Raw genomic sequence first — 20,060 nt, 5'->3', positions numbered from 1 at the left:
TGTTGGGGAACGTTGGATCATGCTAGTGTTGGAAAATGGCACAGAATGTTGGCATCCTAGCTCCCAGAGCAGCCCCTGCATCTTACCAAAGAGCAGCTCTTCAGCTCTGGGTACATGTTCTGGGGCCCTGCATTTTGAAAAAGTAGTCTAGGATCTCATTCTCTGGACTTTTACACCCATAGGATGCTTTAGTGTTTGCTAGTTGCCTTTAAGCAACACTAAAAATGAATCAAAAAGGAAATAAGAAACTAAACCAAAAGGTAAATGGAAATAAGAATACATGTATACACTAGATGATTTCAGGTAGGTTTTAAGTATAAAAGATCAACTCACTGACTGAAAACTCAACTCATCTATATGTTCATTATTTTCTTTAAGTAGCCCTAAAAAGTTTGTCTTTTTTCCCTATATAACTCAGCACAGAGGAGGATCCCTTCAAGCTGAGCAGGACGGGGTAAGTGCGCTGCAGAAACCTTCAGTGAGGAGCTCCCCTGCCCTAAGGGAACCCTCTGTGTCCAACCACCCCCCTCCACCCCCCTGCAGGGATGCCTGTACCCGCTGAATGGGCCACAGATGACCAGCCTCGGTCCCTTGCTGTGGCAGAGGAGGACCATAGCGAAGGACAGGTGGCCAGGCTCAAGAGGGTGACAGAGCTCCCCCGGGAATGATGCAGCAAGGCAGGAAAGATCAACTGAGCAACAGCTCAGTTGGACTCAGGTTAGGCTCTGAGTGTTCAGAAACACCTCTGCTCTCATCGTAACTGCTGAAACAATTTCCTCCAGGGTAAAACATGCCATAAAGCGGGGCACTTGTTGAAGAGGAGACGTTTGACATCGTATCGCATTAGCGCAGCTACACGCAGCACACAAAGCTGGGCTGCCAGCCCCCTTCTGAGATCCAGTAACCACAGAAACATAAAGCATAATGCAGAAGATGGGATGCTCAGCTCCAGACTTCCCTTGGCTCAGGCAAGGCCTGTGTGCAGTGTTTGACAGCAGGTTTTTCTCCAGCCCCCTGAATAAATGGGACAGAAGCAGTGATTTGCTGGCAGTGCTCCTGCTAGCCTTTGTTATGCTGGCTGGGGAAGGGACTCTATCAAATAAATATGTGCAGAGACCAGAAAAATAGCAGCAGCATTATTTAAGCAGCTTGTGGTTGGGCACTGAGATACACAAGCACTTAAACTGCAACTAGAAAGAATAAATTCTTCCCCTCCTCCTCTCCTGCACCCTATTCTCTCCAGCCCCTGGTCTCATGCTCCTTCTCCTCCCCTCCTGCCAGGTCATCTCTTTCCCATTCTGCTTCTTTCCTTCATCCCTTAACCTTGGAGGCATTTGCTTTTAGAGCTGGGACAGCTCTCACAAGGATGCCCTGGTGAGGAGTGGGCTGCTAAGAGGTTCTCTGAGCATCTCTCCTCTTTCTCCAGGTACAGGGAAGTCTGCGGGGGAGCCAGATCAGCACTTCTGCAAGAGCTTTGCTGCACCAGCCCTGAGCAATGCTCTGGGCAACACCGGGACCATGAAGGGCTTAGGAGATAACAGAAGCCGCCACCTCTCCGATAACCTGGACTCCCCTCAAGACTCTCTTTATGCCCCCCAGGACAGGAACCCTTATCTCCTCAGCCCCACTGACTCCTTCACCATGGACCCCCGATTCCCAGCGCAGAATACTCTCCATGGAGACTGTCTCCTTCCTCTCAACAACCAGATCTCCAACAGCAGCACTTTCCCCCGCATTCATTACAACTCCCACTTTGAGGTCCCAGATGACAACCCTTTTCCAAGCCATGCCCAAGCCACTAAAATCAACCGCCTGCCTGCAAACCTCCTTGACCAGTTTGAGAAGCAGCTGCCCATCCACAGGGATGGCTTCAGCACCCTCCAGTTTCAGAGGAGCGATGCAAAGCACCGAAGCGAGAGCCCTGGGCGTATCCGGCACCTTGTCCACTCTGTCCAGAAGCTATTTGCTAAGTCCCAGTCTCTGGAGGGCCCCACCAAAGGCAATGTGAATGGCAAGAAGGGGACGGATGACCCCAAGCAAAACCGGAGGAGCAAGAGCAAAGACCGAGCAAAGACCTCAGAGCCCAAGCGCAGGACCAGATCCAACATATCAGGCTGGTGGAGCTCAGATGACAATTTAGACAGCGATACCTGCAGCTACCGCAACCCCATGGGCCTCATGACACTGGGCCGTCAGCCAGACCACAGCCAGCCGAAGTATTTCATGCACGCTTACAATACCATCAGCGAGCACATGCTGAAATCTTCCAAGAGCAATAATGACCTCAAGGTCACCCCTTGCACCAATATCCCCATTAACAATGACTCCAACTACATTAAGAGGGGGTCCTGGTCCACGCTGACACTCAGCCATGCCCGGGAAGTGTGTCAGAAGGCCTCCGCCACAATCGATAAAGCCTTGCTGAAATCCAAGTCCTGCCATCAAGACTTGGCCTACCACTACCTGCAGGTGGGTGCAGCAGGGGGGTTATGGCTTGCTCCATGCAGGGAGAGCGCAGGAAGACAGGGGACACCCCCCCAGTAGGCACCTTATTGCCTGGTAGACCTTATCAAACAGTTCCAGATGGTTCAGTTGCCACCTCAAGTCACAATGCCAGTCTTGGGGGGGTTAAATTCACCAAGACCCTGGGGACAGACTGCCACACCTCCTGCAGGGACACTGGTGCTGATGGGGTCCAGCTCCCCAGCTAGAGTGCTGCCCCAGGACCCCTCAGTCCCTGTGCTGGACCATGGCAGCATGGGGAGGAGGTGATGTGCCCACACCACAGCCTTGGCATCCTCTGCTGTGATCCCCATTTGCTGCAGGATGCCCCCACTGCCCATCCAAGCTCTGCAGATGTTGTTGTGGGTGGACTTTTGGGCTCTTGGGCAGCTGGGCACGTAGCTGCTCACATGTAGCTGCTTCCACTAGGTGCCCAGGCAGCTGGGCATGCCGAGGGGCCACAGCTCGTAGGCCACCCAGACGCACCTCCCTGGCCACTTGTCCAAGCAGCGCCTCCATCCCACGGTCTGAAGGTCACCAGTAATAATTAATGCTTAACCCTTATATCCACGCATCACAAGGATGTGCCGACATGCCCAGTAAGCCCTGCTCTACAGAGCTTCCCCGGAGCACTGGTAGGACCTGCAGCTCTGCGGGGCATGGCTGCCTTGGCTGCTCACCCACCTGCAGGGCAGGGCTGCGGGGCCAGGAGGGCAGTGCCAGCCACCCCGCTTGCATGGCAGAAGCCTGCATGGCTAATGCTGGTTTGAACCACCCCCATCACCAAGAGCACCAGGTCACTGTGTCGGTTTCAAAAAGTGACACCTGAAGAACACAAACCTGGTTGTGCCTAGGGAGAGGAATGAAGATAAATAAGCCAGGCCTGGCTGGAGGGGGATGGGGACTAGTCTATGTGTGTAAATCTCCAGCATCCTTCTTAATGCAAAAATGTCATGGGCTCTCCTGACTGTGGCCAGTGGGCAATGAATTATTGAAGCACACTCTGCTTCCAATACCTTGCTGGCCACAGTTGTAAATCAAATTTCAGAGGGACTTATTGCATCAGGAACATCATCAGAAACATGTTCTCGGCCTGGTTTCTTTTTCTTTGCCTCCCTCTGTTCAGTTAAGTGTTAGGACGTTAAAGAGCTGCAGACAAAATAACCAACTCTGTTTCTCCCTGTGTGCGGCAGCAGAGCCCAGTGCAGGCAGCCCTAGGTGACGAATGCTACCCCACAGTCCCTTATCTGCCAGGGTTTGGCCACAGCTGGGGGTACAAGACTGCCCTGCTCGTTCTTGCCCACCCATGTAATGAGCCTCCGTTTCTCGACAGCCTGACGGAGGGCTGTGGGCACAGCTGGGTGGCGTGAGCCCAGCCAGCAGCTGGGCAGCCCCACCGCTCGGCTGGGAGGACACGGGTGCTGCCCCACTGCAGCCAAGCGAGCCCCTGCGGAGGTGGGACCAGCCCCTCAGCCCTGGGCCGACCGACGCAGGCAGCGGCCAGGTAGGGATCTTGTTTTGAGGGGAAGCTTTTGCCCAGCTCCCTCCCTACCCTGACTCTCCCGGGACCATTGGACGGGGTCAGCAGCCTGCACCACCAGACTCGCAGCAGGACCAGCCTGGGTAGGGAGCAGCTGGCAGCCACTGTTGGCATGGCTGGAGGGGCACTGGGGACAGCAGGTTTTGACCAGCATCCTGAGTGCATGGCGCAGCCCCCGCAGCCAGCAGCATCTCACCAGCAAAGCCAAGACCCCAAGCACCCAGTCCAGAAAACAGGACACTTGGTGCCCCTCGAGCCGACCTTGCCCCCAGACACCCAGTCTGAGCCCCAGAGGGCAGGGCACAGGGCTTGGGGTGCCCAGGGTAGGATGGGGTGATAGTATCCACACCCCTCTCAGCACGGGAAGGGGACTAAGCTGGTGATGGATAAGCCACCGCTGGAGCCCAGCTTGTGGGAAACATCCTTTTGCAAGGCCACATGTTCCCTGAAACCCGCCTCTCCCTGGAGCAGGACAAGCCCACTCCCTGCTTGTGCCATGGTGAGGGACCATGTGCATCAGCCTGCCCTCCGAGCTCACTGCCGGACAGCGTGGGGGCCTGCCCTGCTGCAGATGGTGCTGGTGCAAGGCAGAAATGTCCGGGGAGGCCCAGAGGTGAAGTGTCCCTCTGACATGAGGGAGGGGAGGAGGAGTGGGATGGGTACAAACAGGACTGGGGTAAGCCCCCAAGTCTATTCACCTCACCTGCCCCATTTGGAGACCGATTGGGGGTCCATGTGATGTTTCCAGCTTCATCCCCAGACCCAGATATTGGAGTTGAGAGTGGGTGATCACCGAGCTCCAGGTCCAGCCCTGTCCCGTCAGGGTGGGGGTTTTCTTGGCAGCAGTCCCCAAGGTGACACAGCACTGTCCTTAGAGCACAGCCCACAGGGAGGGAGGCTGTGTTCCCTGTCTGCTGTTCTCCCCTCCCCATGGGCCCCACCTGCAGCTGGCAGTGCAAGGGAAGAGGTTGAGGGTGCAGGATCCCAACAGCCAAGAAGCTCCTTGGGTTGAGAGATGCCCCAGGCAAGGGATGAACAGGAGAAGGCACAGTTGGGCAGCATTTCTGCCTCAGACATAGAGTCAGACCCATGTCCATGGATACTGAGACCACATTGCGGAGACAGGCAGTGTCAGGGCTCCCAGGGGACAGATTCTTACCACAGGCACCATTAGCCTGATGCATCATCCAGACTAGCCCCTCCAACCCCACTTATAGTCAGACTGCACCAAAGCTTCCTTAACCCCCAGTAGCCCCAAAAATCAATTTGGAATCCGGAGTGGGTGGCCCATTCAGTGCCAGCTGTTCTGCAGATGCTGGCTGCCCTCACAGCAGCTCCACAGACCTCCTATGGGGCAGGAAACCCAGCCCTGGTCCTTCCCAGACGGTGCCCTGCCAAAAGGACAGACAGGGCCTACAGGCGGTCTGGGCTCCGGCTTGCATTCTTGAGGACATGCCTGAGACCACACGTAGCCTCCTGGATACCATGAGGGATCTGGCCCCGGAGGGAGCATTGCTGTACCCTCATTGGGTCAGCCTCTTTGCATTGGAGCCTGGCTGCATGGCACGTGCATCCCTGCACGCTGTGTCCACCCCGACGGGTGCTTCAACAGGGGTGTTCATGTATGGGGCATGCCTGTGTGTGCCAGGGCTGGGCTGCATGGCAGAGCTGGCACACGTGTGAATGGAAACCCTGTTTGCTCTGCGAGTCTCTCTTTCTCCAGACCTCACCAAAGTGATGGGAGCAGTGCAGCTCTTTCGCCCCTGCCCAGCACCCAGGATTGGAGTTTTCCCCTTCCCTCCCCTCTGTTTGTGCTCCAGGTGACTGGGGAATGCCCCAGGCAGAATTAAGGTAGGGGGAAGCCTCTGTGTGTCCCCTTCTTTCCTCTTCCCTGCACACTCAGCTCATGACCCACAGAGCAGGAGAGTCAGAAGGCACTGCTGCTTTGCAGTGTGCAGTATTGTGGCAGGATGGTGTCAGTGGAGCCCAGCTCCCACAGACAGACATGTCCCTGCATCCCACGTGCCTGCGCCATGGGGCACCACACAGACCAAGCCTGGGCAGAAAGAAGGATCCACATCCTGAGGCCTGGCAGAGCTTCTCTGCTGTCCACTCCTTCCCTCCTGTGCAGCCACTGGGCAGGGTGGATCCCCAAGCCCTCTGTGCCAGCAGCCAGCTACAAGAGCTCTCAACCTGGAAATCCTCTTGCTCCGACCCCTTTCACACCAACCAAACCACCACGGGCAGAACCAAGGCTACATCTGGGAGAGCAACACAGAGAGCAGCAAGGCTCCCACAGCCTGTGAGGATCCTTCTGAGCATCCCTGTGCCAGGCCTAGGTGCAACACGAGGCAGCCCTCCTTCCCACTTTCTTTCATACATGGGCTGTGATCAGAGCCCAGGGTCTCAGCTGCCAGGATAGTTGCTGATATCAAGGTGCTCCACTGGCCACCATTGAGGCTTGTCGCTTGACAACAGGAGGGGCTGTGGGCTCCTCACCCTCATTGCAGGGTTTCAGAGTCTGTCAAATGGGCTCCTCACATCCTCAGGTGCCTGAAGGTGCCAAGAAGCATCCTGGAGGGACCTGAACAGCACCTCAAGTACCTGCACTGCTTTCGAAGATCCCCAAGGGCACCTACTTGTCTTTTCAGGTGTGGAGCTTTTGAAACACCTGTCCTGCCTTCTGTCTCCTTTTTCTGGAAGAAAAAGCTGTGGGAGTCCCTCTGGATTCTGTGTGCAGAGGCAGGACATGATCCAAAACAGGGCACCAGAATTAAAGGGTGTTCTGCCAAGCATCTCCTTGACATTACTAAACTGGAATGTGGAGCACCTTAAGAGCAGTGCTGTTTCTTGCTGCCTTGCCAAGGCACAAAGTAGAGGAGAGGCAAATGAAAGGATAAATAAGGCAGCTCAGTTAGGACCAGCAGGATGTCACAATGTAATGGAGAAGCTGGTGGAGGCTGTCCGTAGGAGAGGAACAGGGTCCACATGGGGCAGGAGGTGCTGTGGGCTGCTTGGGTCCCACTGCTGTAGTCAAGCTGCACCAACACAGACATACTGAAAGCACTGTCTTCGTGTCGCTTGGCCTAGAGCTGAGTGCCCAAGGCCAGGAGGCAGATGCTCCAGCCCAGCAGAGCTGAGCAACCCACAGACCTTACCCTCAAGCAGCAGCATCCGAGCAGCCACAAGAACCTGACACCTTATTACTCCCTGTGTCCTTGGGCTCACAGGGCTGAGCCCAGCACCTCTCACTGCCCCACAAAATACAGCATTTGCCTCTGCAGAGGGGATGGCTGTCTAGTCCCCCAGGCACTGCTTGGCACGCCTGGCTGCTGGCAAGCTCTCTCCTCTTCAGCCAGGAGCTGCAGACTCCAGCTCTCTGCCCCCTTGCCTCAGCCCCTAGCTGGCCCAGGACCTTTGCAGGCTGCAACGCATCCTGGGGAGAAGGCAGGCAGCAAAATGCAGTCTCAAGTCAGACCTGACAGCAAGGCAGTGGGTATGAAAGTGCTTTTTTGGGGCTCTGTTTCCTTTAGAAAACGTCAGAAGCACCCACCCTAGTGACCTGTGGGATCCCTCCCACCACAGGACTCAGCTGGAGCCTCCAAGGTCCCTCCCAGCTGGACTCTGCCCGTGCAGGCAGCTGGGCGGAGGCAGAGGGAGCGCTCACAGCCAGGAGAGAAAGGGCTCTCTGCTCTTACTTTTGTAGGAACCTGCCAGATAATACCCAGTAGCTCATGAACTGGGGAGTCTTGCAAACAGCCAGCCCAGAAGCCATTGCCAAGCACAAAGCTTGTAGGAGGCAGAGTGGAAAGAGCTGGGAAAACCTGCAGCAGCAGCAGGGCCAGGGAGGCCTGGCCAAGCTTATGTCTTACGTGTGAGACTTGCTCCATGCTGGTCACCCACCTGGACCTCACACAGGCAACATGTCGTCTCTGGCTCCCTGTTCCATGTCCCCGAATAATACGGGTCCTGGCTCATGGGTGCACATCACGGCTGGAGCCCCATCACCAAAGAGGTCCCACAGGCTGTTTGGGTTCTGCTCTGCATAGCGCTGGGGTCACCCTTTGCCTTCTCACACACGCACAGCAGGAAGCAGACTGACAGGACATGGACTGAACCTCTGGCTCCTTGGGCAGAAGACAGCCCTCTGAGTGAGTTAAGCTATTGCACGTGGATTAAGCCTACATCTGGCACACCTCTCAGGAAAACAAGAAGCTACTACCTGCAGATCTAAAGCTCATCTGAAGATGTTATCCCATCTTGTTATAGGACAAGGGGTAATGGGTATAAATTGAAAACAGGGAGGTTTAGATTAGATGTCAGGAAGAAATTCTTCACAGAGAGGGTGGTGAGGCACTGGGACAGGTTGCCCAGAGAAGCTGTGGATGCCCCATCCCTGGATGTCTTCAAGGCCAGGCTGGATGTGGCTTGGAGCAACCTGGTCTAGTGGAAGGTGTCCCTGCCCATGGCGGGGGGGTTGGAACTAGGTGATCTTTAAGGTCCCTTCCAACCCAAACCATTCTATGATTCTATGTTGCACCCCAGAGCAGCAGACAGCACCCTCAAGCCAGCGCTGGCTCCCACTGAACAAGCCCACTGTGAACAAGGAGAGGAACAGGAACCGTGCAGTGCTTAACAGCTCTGGTTTAGCACAGTTAGCCGCAACACGGCTCTGTGCATCCCCAGAGCAGTATATAAACATTGGCTGGTTAATCACACAGCTGTCTGGGGAGCTGGACAAATCCAACAGCTCCATCCAGCTGGGTCAAGGTGGATGCTTTCAGCAGCACCAGTGTGGTCAGTGCAAGACCCTTTGCTGCTCCCCATGGCACTCTGCAACCAGCCTGCTTCCCACAGCAGACTGTCCTCGTGTCTGCATGGTTTGCACATTCCTCACATCTTCCCTTGCTTCTCCTTGACCACAGCTCCTCAGCTCAAAGGTCGGCTACAAACCAAGTTAGCCACAAAACCAAGGCTTGCTCCTGGCAACGCGGTTGCCCCATCTTTCTCCTGGCCTGTCTCACACCGCGTGTGGCTCTTGTCCTGATGAGTCCTGGGCTGACGTCTGGCTCTGCTGCTGGCTGAGCACCTTGGCTGTGCCTCTGATCACCTACACAGACCCTTCGCAGGACAGGCAGGCAGTGGTGCTTGTTACTTGAGTTGCTCAGTGCTTCAGGCCTCTGGTGGAATCATCAGCTTGCCCATTTCTAATGGGGAATAAGACACCATGTCTGCCTTAAATTATTTGCAGATTTGTCATCTCAGTGAATTTAGAAGCACTTTTTTTGCACACGGTACTACTCCTCTCTGTGCAGAGAGGTCAGGACAAGGTCCATGTGCCCAAGCTGCTCTAGAGGGACTCATGAGGGCCTGGCTTGGTTCCAGGAAGTTATTTCAACCACTGAGAGTCACATTCAACACAAAAACCTTAGTGTTGGACCTAGTGATGGTCTAGGCTCTGATCCACAGGTCCTGGTCTACAACAGCTCTTGACTGCCTTTGCCTGAACAGTGCGTGCACTTCACATTCAATGAGCATGGGCTTTGCGTTGAACAAGCGTGTGCCACTCCTGTCCCAGTGCCCAGTGCAAATCTGGTGAGACTCTTCCCTCCCCGTTATTGTGGCATTGTGCAGCTTCTGTCAACTGTGTAAGCATGGTCCAGTGTGAAGGTGGGCTGAAGCGGGGGTGGGGTGAATGGCTGTAGGTAGATGTGCTAAAACAGAAGCAATCATACAGCTGCCTGGCATGAACTGGTAAGGGAGGGTTGGAAAGGAATTGCATTGCCCACTCCCACTACATTCCAGCTGGGGGTCCTTGCCACCAATCCCCCCAAGTCCCCATGATCCCACTGGTCCCAGAGGTGATGTCCCTCATATCTGCTCATGTTTCCCTTGTTCTTGCAGGTGCCTCAGGGGGAGTGGAACAACACGCTGTCTCGGGACAAAGACAGCGAGATCCCGTGCCGGCGCATGCGGAGTGGGAGTTACATCAAAGCCATGGGGGATGATGACAGCGAAGACTCAGAACCCAGCCCCAAACCATCCCCAAAAACTGCAGCTCGGAGGCAGAGTTACCTCAAGGCCACCCAACAGTCCCTGAGTGAGCAGAGCACAACCCAAAGGTAACACTGGAGATCCTCCAGGAGCTCTGCACAGGTCTCCACGGGCCACCCCAGAAGCAGTCCTTGGGGTCTAGCTAGCAGCACCCACATGGAGACTCCATGTGGGGATCAGGCTCCTGCCGACCAGCTCAGACAGCTCAGGGGCAGGATGAGGAGACAAGCAGGACAGGAGATGTGGCAGAGGAATGGAGAAAGCTTGCCATCCTGGTGACTCCAAACGGCCCTGATGTTAGGAACCTGCTCCAGGTCCCTGTCCCCTCCGTGATGGGGAGGGCACTCTGATGGAGCTGTGGGGATTTCCTCTCTAAGCCTCTGCTGCTCAGAGGGACTTCAGAGAGCCCAACCCCATGAAGCTATTTAAATGTGGAAAATGCCCAGCCAGCATGGCTGAGGACACTGGGCACATAGCCCACAGGGTGCTGGGACTTTGCCATCTGCTTTGCTCCACAGGTGTCCCAGGGACCCTGGGGACCAGCCAAAAAGTGGCACTCGAGGCTGGGTAATACCCTGAGGCCAGGAGAGATGAGGTCTGGGGCCAGGTGTTGAGGGAGGAAGATCCACAGTGGCTTGAGTCAGGTAGACAGCAGAGCAAGGCAAACACAGCAAAATCTTGCTGGGCAAGAGGCTGGTCCTTGTGGGCTGGGGTCTGTGTGGAGCACCTGACCAGAGGTAATGCTGTGCAGTGTCCCCACCAGCTGCTCTGCTTCTGGGACACAGCACCCAGGGGCTGTTACAGGCTGTGAGTGTTTCAGATGCTGTGGCTTGGGAGGATATGAGTGGCACATGGAGGCAAGAGCCACCGCAGATGAGCTGCTGATGCTCAGCAGACAGAGCCAGAAGGAAGCGCGGTTGTAGCAGGCAGTGGGGAGACCCCTCATGGTGGCTTCAGATTGCAGATCAGATGCTGCTTTCTGCTGAGAGATGGTGACAAACTGAACTGCCGGGAGCCTTAGAAATGCCTGCTCTGAATCCATCTCTGTTCCCTGCCTTCACATCCACTTCAGGGGGAGAAGAGTTGTTTCCAGGGGGCTCTGATAAAAAATAATACACAAGTTGGGAGACTGAGGTTCTTCCTATCTTGGGCTTATTGTCCATCCAGGTCTTGTCCATCAGGATGGACCACCTCACCTGGGCTGCTGAGGCCCAGCTGGAGCCCATAGACAGGTGGCTTTGAGGAAGGGGCTAAGTCAGGGTAGGGTGTTTGGGCAGGATGGGCAGAGCCAGATGAATCATGGATGCAGCTATGTGGGAGAGGAGGCGTCGAGGCAGGACTTGGCTGGACAAGGCCATTGGTGCGAGTGCTTAGTCTCCAGCAGAAGTTTTACTGGAGGGAAGGATCCTGCCTGGGGAGGAGGGGGCTCCACAGCTCTTGGCACTGTGCTCCAGCGAGGGACATCGCACCCTGGTCCCAAGGCTGGCCAGGCCTTGTGCCAGGCAATGGCCTGGAGTGCCAGCTGAGCCAGCGCTGGCGCCAGAGCATGGGCACGGTCACCATCTTGCCTCAACCCCTCACCAAGGAGCTTTTTGGATGCTGTGGCTGCTTTGGTTGCTGTGGGGCCTCCCTGGGGTTCCTGGCAGCTGGGCACACCACTGGGAAAGCAGCAGGGACACCATGCCCTGGCACATCCCCATGCCAGCCCTTGCTAAGATCCTCAGTCATGCCTGGGATGCACCAGCCGGGGGCTCTGGACCTGTGGTTTGGGACAGGAGGGACTGCAGGGAGAAGGAGAGCTGCAGCCTTAGCCAGGACAAGGCACAGAGGAGTGAGACAGGATCTGTCCCTGTGAGAGGGTCTTTGCCCCTGCAAAGTCTGTTGCCTGCTCTGTGACTCACTTCCCCACAGGCAGACATGAGGGCAGGTCGGGGTGAAGCTCAGTGGGATGGGCACAGGGAGGCTGGCAGGGACACTGCCTGCCCCAGCACACAACTGACTCACACCACAGGCACGGGGTGAGCTCACAGGCAAAACCCTCTGAGGCCGAGGGTAACAAGGCAATAAGCAGATCGCCCAGGGCTTGGGGTGCTACACTGCCTTTGGCTAGTCAGCAGTGGGTCCTCTGGGGACTTGGGGTCTCCTCCATCACTGCTGGCAGGAGAGACTACTCCCCACTCTCATCACACCCCAGGATGGCGACTCAGGAGGAGGCATGATCCTTCCTGGAGGTCCACACGCTGCACAGGGCTCCTGCTCAGCTGGGACACATCCTGCCCTCAGCTTTGCTGTCCCTCTGCACCCACAGCCCTGCCAGACATGCGGGAAGCAGGTCTTCTGTAGGAAGCATGTGCAATTCAAGAGGGACAGTCTCCAAAGCTCATCAGGGCTGGTGTGGCTGTGTCCTCCACCATACTCCACCAGATCTGTGACAAGGATTCCTTCACGCAGGGTCTCATGGTGGAACAGAACAGGGGAGCCCCATCCTTTCCATATCCCTCCTCTTCCTCTCACGTCCCTACCACCCTTCCACATCCCTCCTGGCCCCTGTGTGCCTGGACCTCAGCAGAAACCGTAGCTGTGGTCTTGGCTGGGTCAGGCTCAGTGATATCCCTGCTCTTCTGCTGCTGAAGCTGCTGCTGAGCCCCAGGGCATGGGGACAGTGCTTCTCCCAGAGCCTGCAGCAAAAGCTGCTCTGGAAATACCACACACCACCTGCAGTACTATCATTCAAGGTTCCCCTTGAACTTCTTCCAGATAATCCCTTTAGGTTCCTCCAGACTAATTTAAAAAAAAAAAAAAAAAACCAAAACATCCTGCATATGTTTCCAATTGCAAAGCCTACAAAATAGCATTTAAAAGTCATTTCTCACCCTCTTCCCACCAGTCCAGGCAGTGAAGAGCCAGCTTCCCTGACACCGGTCCCAGCATCAGCCTGTGTGAGAGTCAGTCTGTCACCTCCATGCTGTCACATGTGCCTGTGGCTGGAGGAGGGTGCCGCTGGCAGGGGTCATCTGGTTCTTCCCACAGGCCGGCAGCTCCAGCACAACCCCAGCACTGCCCCCTCACACCCTCTCTCTCTGCTGGCAGGAGCCTGGACCGCCTGGACTCTGTTGAGATCCTCCTACCTCCGAAGTTCCCAACCTGGGAGGAAGAATACAACCAGATCTCTGACAGTGTCAACGAGTCCAGTTGCATCAACCAGGTGAGATGCTGGAGTTCTGAGCCCTGCTGCACTGGCACAGCCCAGTGAGAAAGGAGATCAGCTGTGGGGAGAGAGGAACATCTTTTTCCCCCTTCAAAATATGGTGCTGGCAGTGCTCCAGGCATTGCACATGCTATTCTCTGGCAGCTTTACCAAAGCAGCAAGGCCAGCGCCTTAATCCTGACACATAGAGACTTCCCTTCCTCTAGCTTTGCCTCCCCACAGCACTGCTGGTGCAGCTGAGGTCACTCTGCCATGGCCACAGGTATGCCAGCCAGGAGCAATGCTTCACAGTGATGGGTGAAGCTCAGGGCTGCTCTGAGCAGACTGGACCCAAGAACAATGTGCCTGTAATCTTGGAGGCTGTCCTGCCAGCTAACTGTGGATGTCTCCCTTGGATATTCCTGGATAAGCCAAGGATGCCAGTGCGGCACTGACGGTGGGCAGCAAACTCCTTGACGGGATAGGCTCATGCCCTGACCCCAAGCCCTGGGATGCAGTTCGTGCAAACTGGGTTTAACTCCCTGTCCCACACTATGCCTCTGCTTGGCATTACTCTGGAGCAGCTCAGGGCTTGGGTGGTTATAAGCCAGCTGCCTCACAGGCCAGGAAGTAACCCATGCCAGGATGAGGCCTTTGCAGAGGTCCCATGTGTGGGAGAGGGGATGGGGGGCCCATCTTTTCGGTATGCAGGCGGAGGCGCCCAGGGTAGCAATGGCTCCACAAGCTTCACCCAGCTGTTTCATTGTCACCCTGGGCCTCTGTTATGTCCCGTCTCTGTTCACGCATGTCTGCGTGGGAACACGTGCACGCATGTGCCCCTTCTGTGCTGCTCTGCTCTATCTGTGCACAATGATCAAGGCAGCAGCACAAGGCACGGGTTAAAGCAGTGGGATGAGCATCACGAACCAGAGGATGGAGGAGCACAAGCAGCAAGTTCTGGTGTTCCCCTCCAGGTGTGTGGGGCTCTGAACCCTCCTCCAGCACAGCCCAGCATTTCCAGCCCCATGGCTGGTTTCTCCTGCTGTCACACAGTGGTTGGAGCCCTTGGGGGAGAGCTCTGGGGAAGGGCATGGGGCACTGCTCATGGGCATACGTGTTCCTTGTGGTCAGTCTCGTTCCTTGTACATCAGCAGCAATGTGCTGGGTGTCTCACTGCACAGAGAAGAGGTCGGGACTGTCACCTTCCTGTCCTTTGCATGTAAATCCATGTCTGAAGCCAGGTCTCTGAGTGAAGACAATGGGTGGGCTGAATCTATGGTCTCTCCTGGTCTAAAGCTGCCGTTTAGCAGCTGAGTGCAGCACCCCCATGAAGACATCGGAAAGGTCTTGGAACTGGAGGGTCTGAGCAGCCCATAATGTGCTGCCCAGGCCAACACCCCAGACGCTGATCGGTAGCACTGTGATGCTGGGAGCATGCTGACTGTCACAGCACCCACTCAAGTGTGGGGCTGCCATCATCACATGCACTCTGCCCGCTTTTCTCCAAAACAGAGAGTTCAGTTGCAGCTGGATTGGGATTTAGAGGCCTCCCACAAATTGCATATCTGTTGATCCAGGATGGAGCTGGTACAGCCACCAGTGTGTGCTGGTCCGATCATCTGGCGGGTCTGACCTGCCCTTTCATGCAGTGCCAGGGGCAGTTCCTCCCCTGCCATCACTTCTGCGTGACTGGATTCTTCCCAGGATGGGTCATCTTGGGCAACTCATGCAGGGTAGAGCTCGTAGGGTGGATGTGCTCTGCAGACCAGGGAGGGAGAGGAGGAGAAGGCATTCCTCCCCACAGGCAGTGCAGTGTCTGTCAAGCATCTGTCCTTATGCTGAGTGTGTGCGTGGCTTTGCTATGGAGACAAGGCAGTATTGCTTCTGTGTGACTTCCTCCTGGTGCAGGGATCAGAGGAGGTGAGGCGGCCAGCCTGACCCCACCAGCGTGAAGGGCCACTTCCCCAATATGAAGCACTCAGACTGCCCATCCAACCTGGCTCTGCGGGCTGCAGGGGCCCATTGCTGCTCCTGGCCATGTAGCAAGGTGCTGGCCAATGCTGAGGGCTTTGCAGAGGTGCTAACGGGGAGCCACACCAGTGCACCAGCCACAGGCAACCCATGTGTGCCAAGGGGCATCCCAGAATTGTGTGTCCCAAGTGTGCCCTGTGTATATATTGATCTATGGTGCATATAACAGGCTGAATGCATCAGCTTCTCTCCGGCTGGGAGGTGTCCCATGGAGCTTTGCTGTGCCGTGTTTGTGCCGCTGTCTGAGGGGCCTGTGCGGCATCTTGCCGGGCATCTGATTAGCTCTGAAGTTTGTACTGAAGTGTCAGCAGCAGTGGCCCCTGGGGTGGACCATCCACTCCCTCGTCCTCAGTCCCTGTGCGATGGCTGTCTGTGTGAGGAGCTGCCCCATTCTTGGCCTTTAACCTTCTCCAACTCTTTCTTCCAGATCTTTGGACCCCCCTTACTTATCCCTCAGATATTTACTCATGGAGAGCAGGTACCGTCCCACTGACGTTTCCCTCTTCCTTCCTCACAGAGCTTTCTCGGATCAGCCTGGACACCTGCGGCAGGGTGCGAGGCAGGCTGTGGGGGCCTGCCTCAGGGCCAGCAGCAGGAGGAGGAGGCAGCGCTCCTGACTCAGGCACTGCAGGGCAGCTGGAGAGCTTGGTGGCCCCAGCAGGGTCTAGGGACCATCCACTTTAGGGAAAAAGTAGATGAACTTTCTGAACCAAGCCTTGTGGAGCTCAGACACCAGTGCTGGGCAGAAATACTGCCCTTGAGGCCAAAGAAAGAGCGAGGAGAGATGGAAGTGAGTAACAGGTCCAATCTCAGCATCTCTCATCTGTATTTCAGAATGCTCTGCTTCAGGCTGCCTCTGGTTTACCACGGATGAGCCTCTCCTGAGTCCAGGTTTGACCAGCTGCAGCTACTGGAGAGCAGGGCAGGGCCAGGGGTACAGGTGGGAGAGAGGTGGGGGCAGCAGGAGAAGCAGGGCATGAAGCTGCCCCTGCTTGGCTCACACCATACTGCGGCCTGCTGCCAAGCCCTCTCCTGGTCCCCCGCTACAGACAGGGCGAGGATGGGTTCCTGATGGTGCCACCCAGAACCAGTCCAGGCAGCGTATCCCTGGTCAAGTATGGAGGCTGGCCCACACCTTCTCTCTTGGCGCTGCAGCCCACGGTAGGGCCAGGCCATCTCCCGCATTAGGAGCACGCCTGCCCCGGCAGGGTCTCGTGGCTCTGATGATGGGACAGCGGACCTGTCAGAGGCTGGACAGGGATCTTAGCCTCACACACTCTCAGCCAGAGACTGGGGGGTGTTTTGCAGGCACTGTGGTGCTAAGTGTCCCCTACTACACAAGCAGGAACCCTCTGGCTTCCAAGGGGGTCCCCTCTTCCCTCTCTCTCTCGGCAGAGAGCCCGGGCATCCTGCACCCCACCAGCACTGACCCCTGCACCTCCCAGTCTGCCATAAGCAGGACCGTGCAAGAGGGTGTCAGGGCGGCTGCAGGAGGCTGAAGGAGCAGGAGGGGAAGGGAGAGGGCTGCCTGCAGGCAGGGGGTGACTGGCTCTGCCCCTCTTCCCGTGCAGGCACCAGAGCCGGAGCTGGGGGAGCAGTACGAGGTGGTTTGCGACTCTACCTACAGCGAGGCCGAGTCGGCCGCCGCGGAGGTGCTGGATCTGCCTCTGCCTAGCTACTTCCGCTCCCGGAGCCACAGCTACCTCCGAGCCATCCAGGCGGGCTGCTCCCAGGAAGAGGACACGGGCTCCGTCCGCTCCATCTCCCCCCCACCAGCAGGCAGCCTCAGCGGCAGCAGGACCCTGCCCACCAACAGCAGTGAGTGCCAGCGGTGTTCGGCGGGGAGGCGGAGGGGAAAGGGTGCGAGGCCAACTGGGACAGGGAAAATGCTGCTCAGTACCCAGGAGGCGTCGAGCATGTGAGGCTCTGGGCTTAGATACCTGTGTCTCCAGCCACAGTTGTCCAAGGCTTTTGTGGACTTGGGGGCTTGCTCTGTGCCAGAGAGGGGCCATCAGGCAGGCGTGGCACTAGGATGGCTGAGGCTGGATCTCTGGATGCAGGTGCTGAAATGTCAGGCAGGCTATGGTTGCTGGGATCTGACCAGTACTGCTGCTATGGCCTGCAGAGGTCTGGGAGAGCTCAAAGTCTTCCCAGGCCTGAGTGCTGCAGCTGGGAGCACCCCATGGGATGCCCACCTTGACCAGGAGCACTGGCTGCCCTCACTGCCTGAAGTTCCGCGGGGCTACAGGTGCAGCAGGAACCTGCAGCACAGGCAAGCAGCCCTGCTCCCCTACACTATGAATACCTGCCATCTTCCTCCTCCTTCTCTCCACTATGCATCTCTTATTAACCCAATCCAGGCTGCAGCGGACAGGACTGACCTCTCCCTGACACCCAGGAACAAAAATGCCTATCAAGGAGTCTGCACCAGTTTCCCCAGGGTCTGAGTATATTGTGATCTCTGCAGCCCTGTCAGCCCCAGAGGCAGAAACTGGGGCTGATGGGAAGAGTGAGACAGCATCTGCCTACTTCCCCCAGTGAGGGAGGTGTGACAAGGCTTTGAGGATCACCATGAATTTCTTGGAAGGTTCCCACATAGGGCAGGACTCCTGGAAACAGGTCTGGAAGATCGGATCTGGGCAAAAGGGGAATGGTGCGAATTTGCCCTCTCCAGGTCCACAGGGTTGGTGATTTTGCCCAGCAGATTCTTGGGCAGGTCTGACCCTGCCCAGCCAAGCAGGACCCTGGCCAGCCTAGACCTAAGCAGCACAGCCCAGACAGTGGTGTGCCAAGTGTGGGGTTCACCAGTGCAGCTCCTGTGCCATCCAGGCAACAACCCAGCTCCGTGCAGCGGCAGAGGGTGCTGTGTGTTCAGCTCAAATCGTTTGGACCCCAATATCTTCCCCTGAAGGCAAGGCAGAAGAGGTACTGGGCAGACAGCATCACCTTGGTGCACCCAGCCCTCAGGCTGCTGCTTTGAGACCAGTCTTTCAAAATCTTCTGACAGTGAGATGCTGGGAATTCATCCTTTGGCTGGACTGGCTCCAACTGCTTTCTCTCCCGGAACTACAGCAGCCACGTAGGTGTCTAATGCATCAAGTCCTGTTTGCTCCTCTCCATCAAGTCTACATAGACTAGAGATACCAGCATCCCTGGTGTGGGATAAAAACAGGTCTTGCTCTCAGTTTCAAGGCACTAATGAGCCTTACCAAGCCCCAAAGCCCAGCACCCTGCAGCATCCGTGCACTGAGCAATAAGCAACATTATACCCAGCTCCAGATGGGCATTATTCAATCCAGGCCCTTCTCTTTTGATTAATAATTACTGAACTGGACAAGAGCCCGGCCTCTCCCTCCGGTGTGAGTCAGGATTGACTCCATCCCCCAGAGCAGTGGTCAGGCTGCAGGCAGCCCCATTCAGCTGGTGTTTCTCACCAGCTCAGCAATCTCTCCCAGCATCATAGTAGAGTGGGTCTCTTCACCAAACATCCACCCAGAGCTTGCTCTTCTTGCGTGCCAAGCCCTCCCTTCCCCTGTGGCTGGAGTACCCAGCACCTCTGGGATGAGTCAGGGTTGCCCAAGCTCTCCAGGAGCACCATGCCCACCTGGAGTGCTGCCAGAGTGCTGCTCCTGTGAATGCCCTATGCATTTAGTACCCAACTGGGAAGCAAGGAAGGCCAGTGCTTTGCCCCACAATGTAATTGTGCCAGGATGCCTGGGGACACTGACTCAAGACAGCAAGGAATGGCAAAGGCTGCACAGACCTCGCAGTGCTGGGAAAGCCCAGGAGGAAACAGATGCCAAGAGCTGGTTTTCTGTTTCATGCAAAAATGAGCTGGTGCTGGCTCCCCGCTGCAGAGACCAGCATTGACCTGGTCCAGGGACGTATTTGGTGCAGCCAGGCTGCACCTCTGGCTGCCTTTACAGACGCATGATCTGCGGCAGTGGCTTCACTGCCCAGTGGTCCATGCCTCTCCTGGAAAATGTGTGTGAGGGCTGTGGGTGGCAAGGAGGAACATTGCTCTAGAAATGCTGCTTCTGCAAATGGCTCCTCAAGGTCTGAGCAGAGCTGACAGGTTCAGCTGTGTGAAGCTGCAGTGCAGGGAGCAGCTCTGCTCTCATTGCAGCATTTCAGCTGCATTTCAGGGTGCAGGGGGGGTGGGAGCAGGCTCCAGAGAGTTGACAGGCTCTTGCTAGAAGACCTGTTACTTTTCCATGATACTTCAAGTCACTTAATTTGCATCACTTTTGCATTATTTTCTTCAAGGCATCTCTGTCCCTCTCGGTTTCTGGACAGCCCCAGTGCTCCTGGTGAGGCTCAGCCATAATGCGGGGCACACGGAGCTGAGAGGTTGCATCCTGGGAACAGTTTTGGGAGCTGGTTAGAAAGGGTGGTGCCTGGATATCATGCCAGGCAGACACCAGAATGTGCACGAGGAGTTCAGCCTCCCACCAGGGTTATACAGTGCTGCCAGTGACATGGAGGCAGACAACAAGCCTTGTCACCCAGAGGGACACTGGGGACAAATGCAGTGGGCAGGATTGGTTTGTGCACCAAACCGCAGAGCTATAGGGGGATTCAAGGCAGCCATAGCATATCTGCCATGGGTGAAGCTGCTGGAGTGCAGCTGCGGGCTGTTGGTGGAAGCCAGGTTCGAGCCCCTTTCCAGCAGTGGGAAGAGGGGAGAGCAGGAAGGGGAACACCCACAGCATTCAGGCCCAGCTCCAGTTCTATTCAATATCTTCA

At 56.3% G+C, this 20,060-nt stretch overlaps 1 protein-coding gene across 1 annotated transcript; it reads left to right on the top strand.

Moving 5' to 3' along the window:
• Positions 1-1,518: 1,518 nt before the first annotated feature.
• Positions 1,519-17,132, top strand: LOC104504355 (disks large-associated protein 4-like; the record flags this gene model as incomplete). The annotated part of the gene is made up of 5 exons (XM_010160852.1): positions 1,519-2,469; positions 9,947-10,164; positions 13,187-13,301; positions 15,742-15,792; positions 16,886-17,132. Coding segments are annotated over exons 1-5 (1,582 nt in total), but the record flags the coding sequence as incomplete, so codon positions are not given.
• Between the last annotated feature and the right edge of the window lie 2,928 nt (positions 17,133-20,060).

Source organism: Eurypyga helias, unplaced genomic scaffold (genome assembly GCF_000690775.1).
Source record: "Eurypyga helias isolate BGI_N326 unplaced genomic scaffold, ASM69077v1 Scaffold34841, whole genome shotgun sequence".
Lineage (NCBI taxonomy): Eukaryota > Metazoa > Chordata > Aves > Eurypygiformes > Eurypygidae > Eurypyga > Eurypyga helias.
Note: the sequence above shows the minus strand (reverse complement) of the source record. Positions and strands in the feature narration are given on the sequence as shown.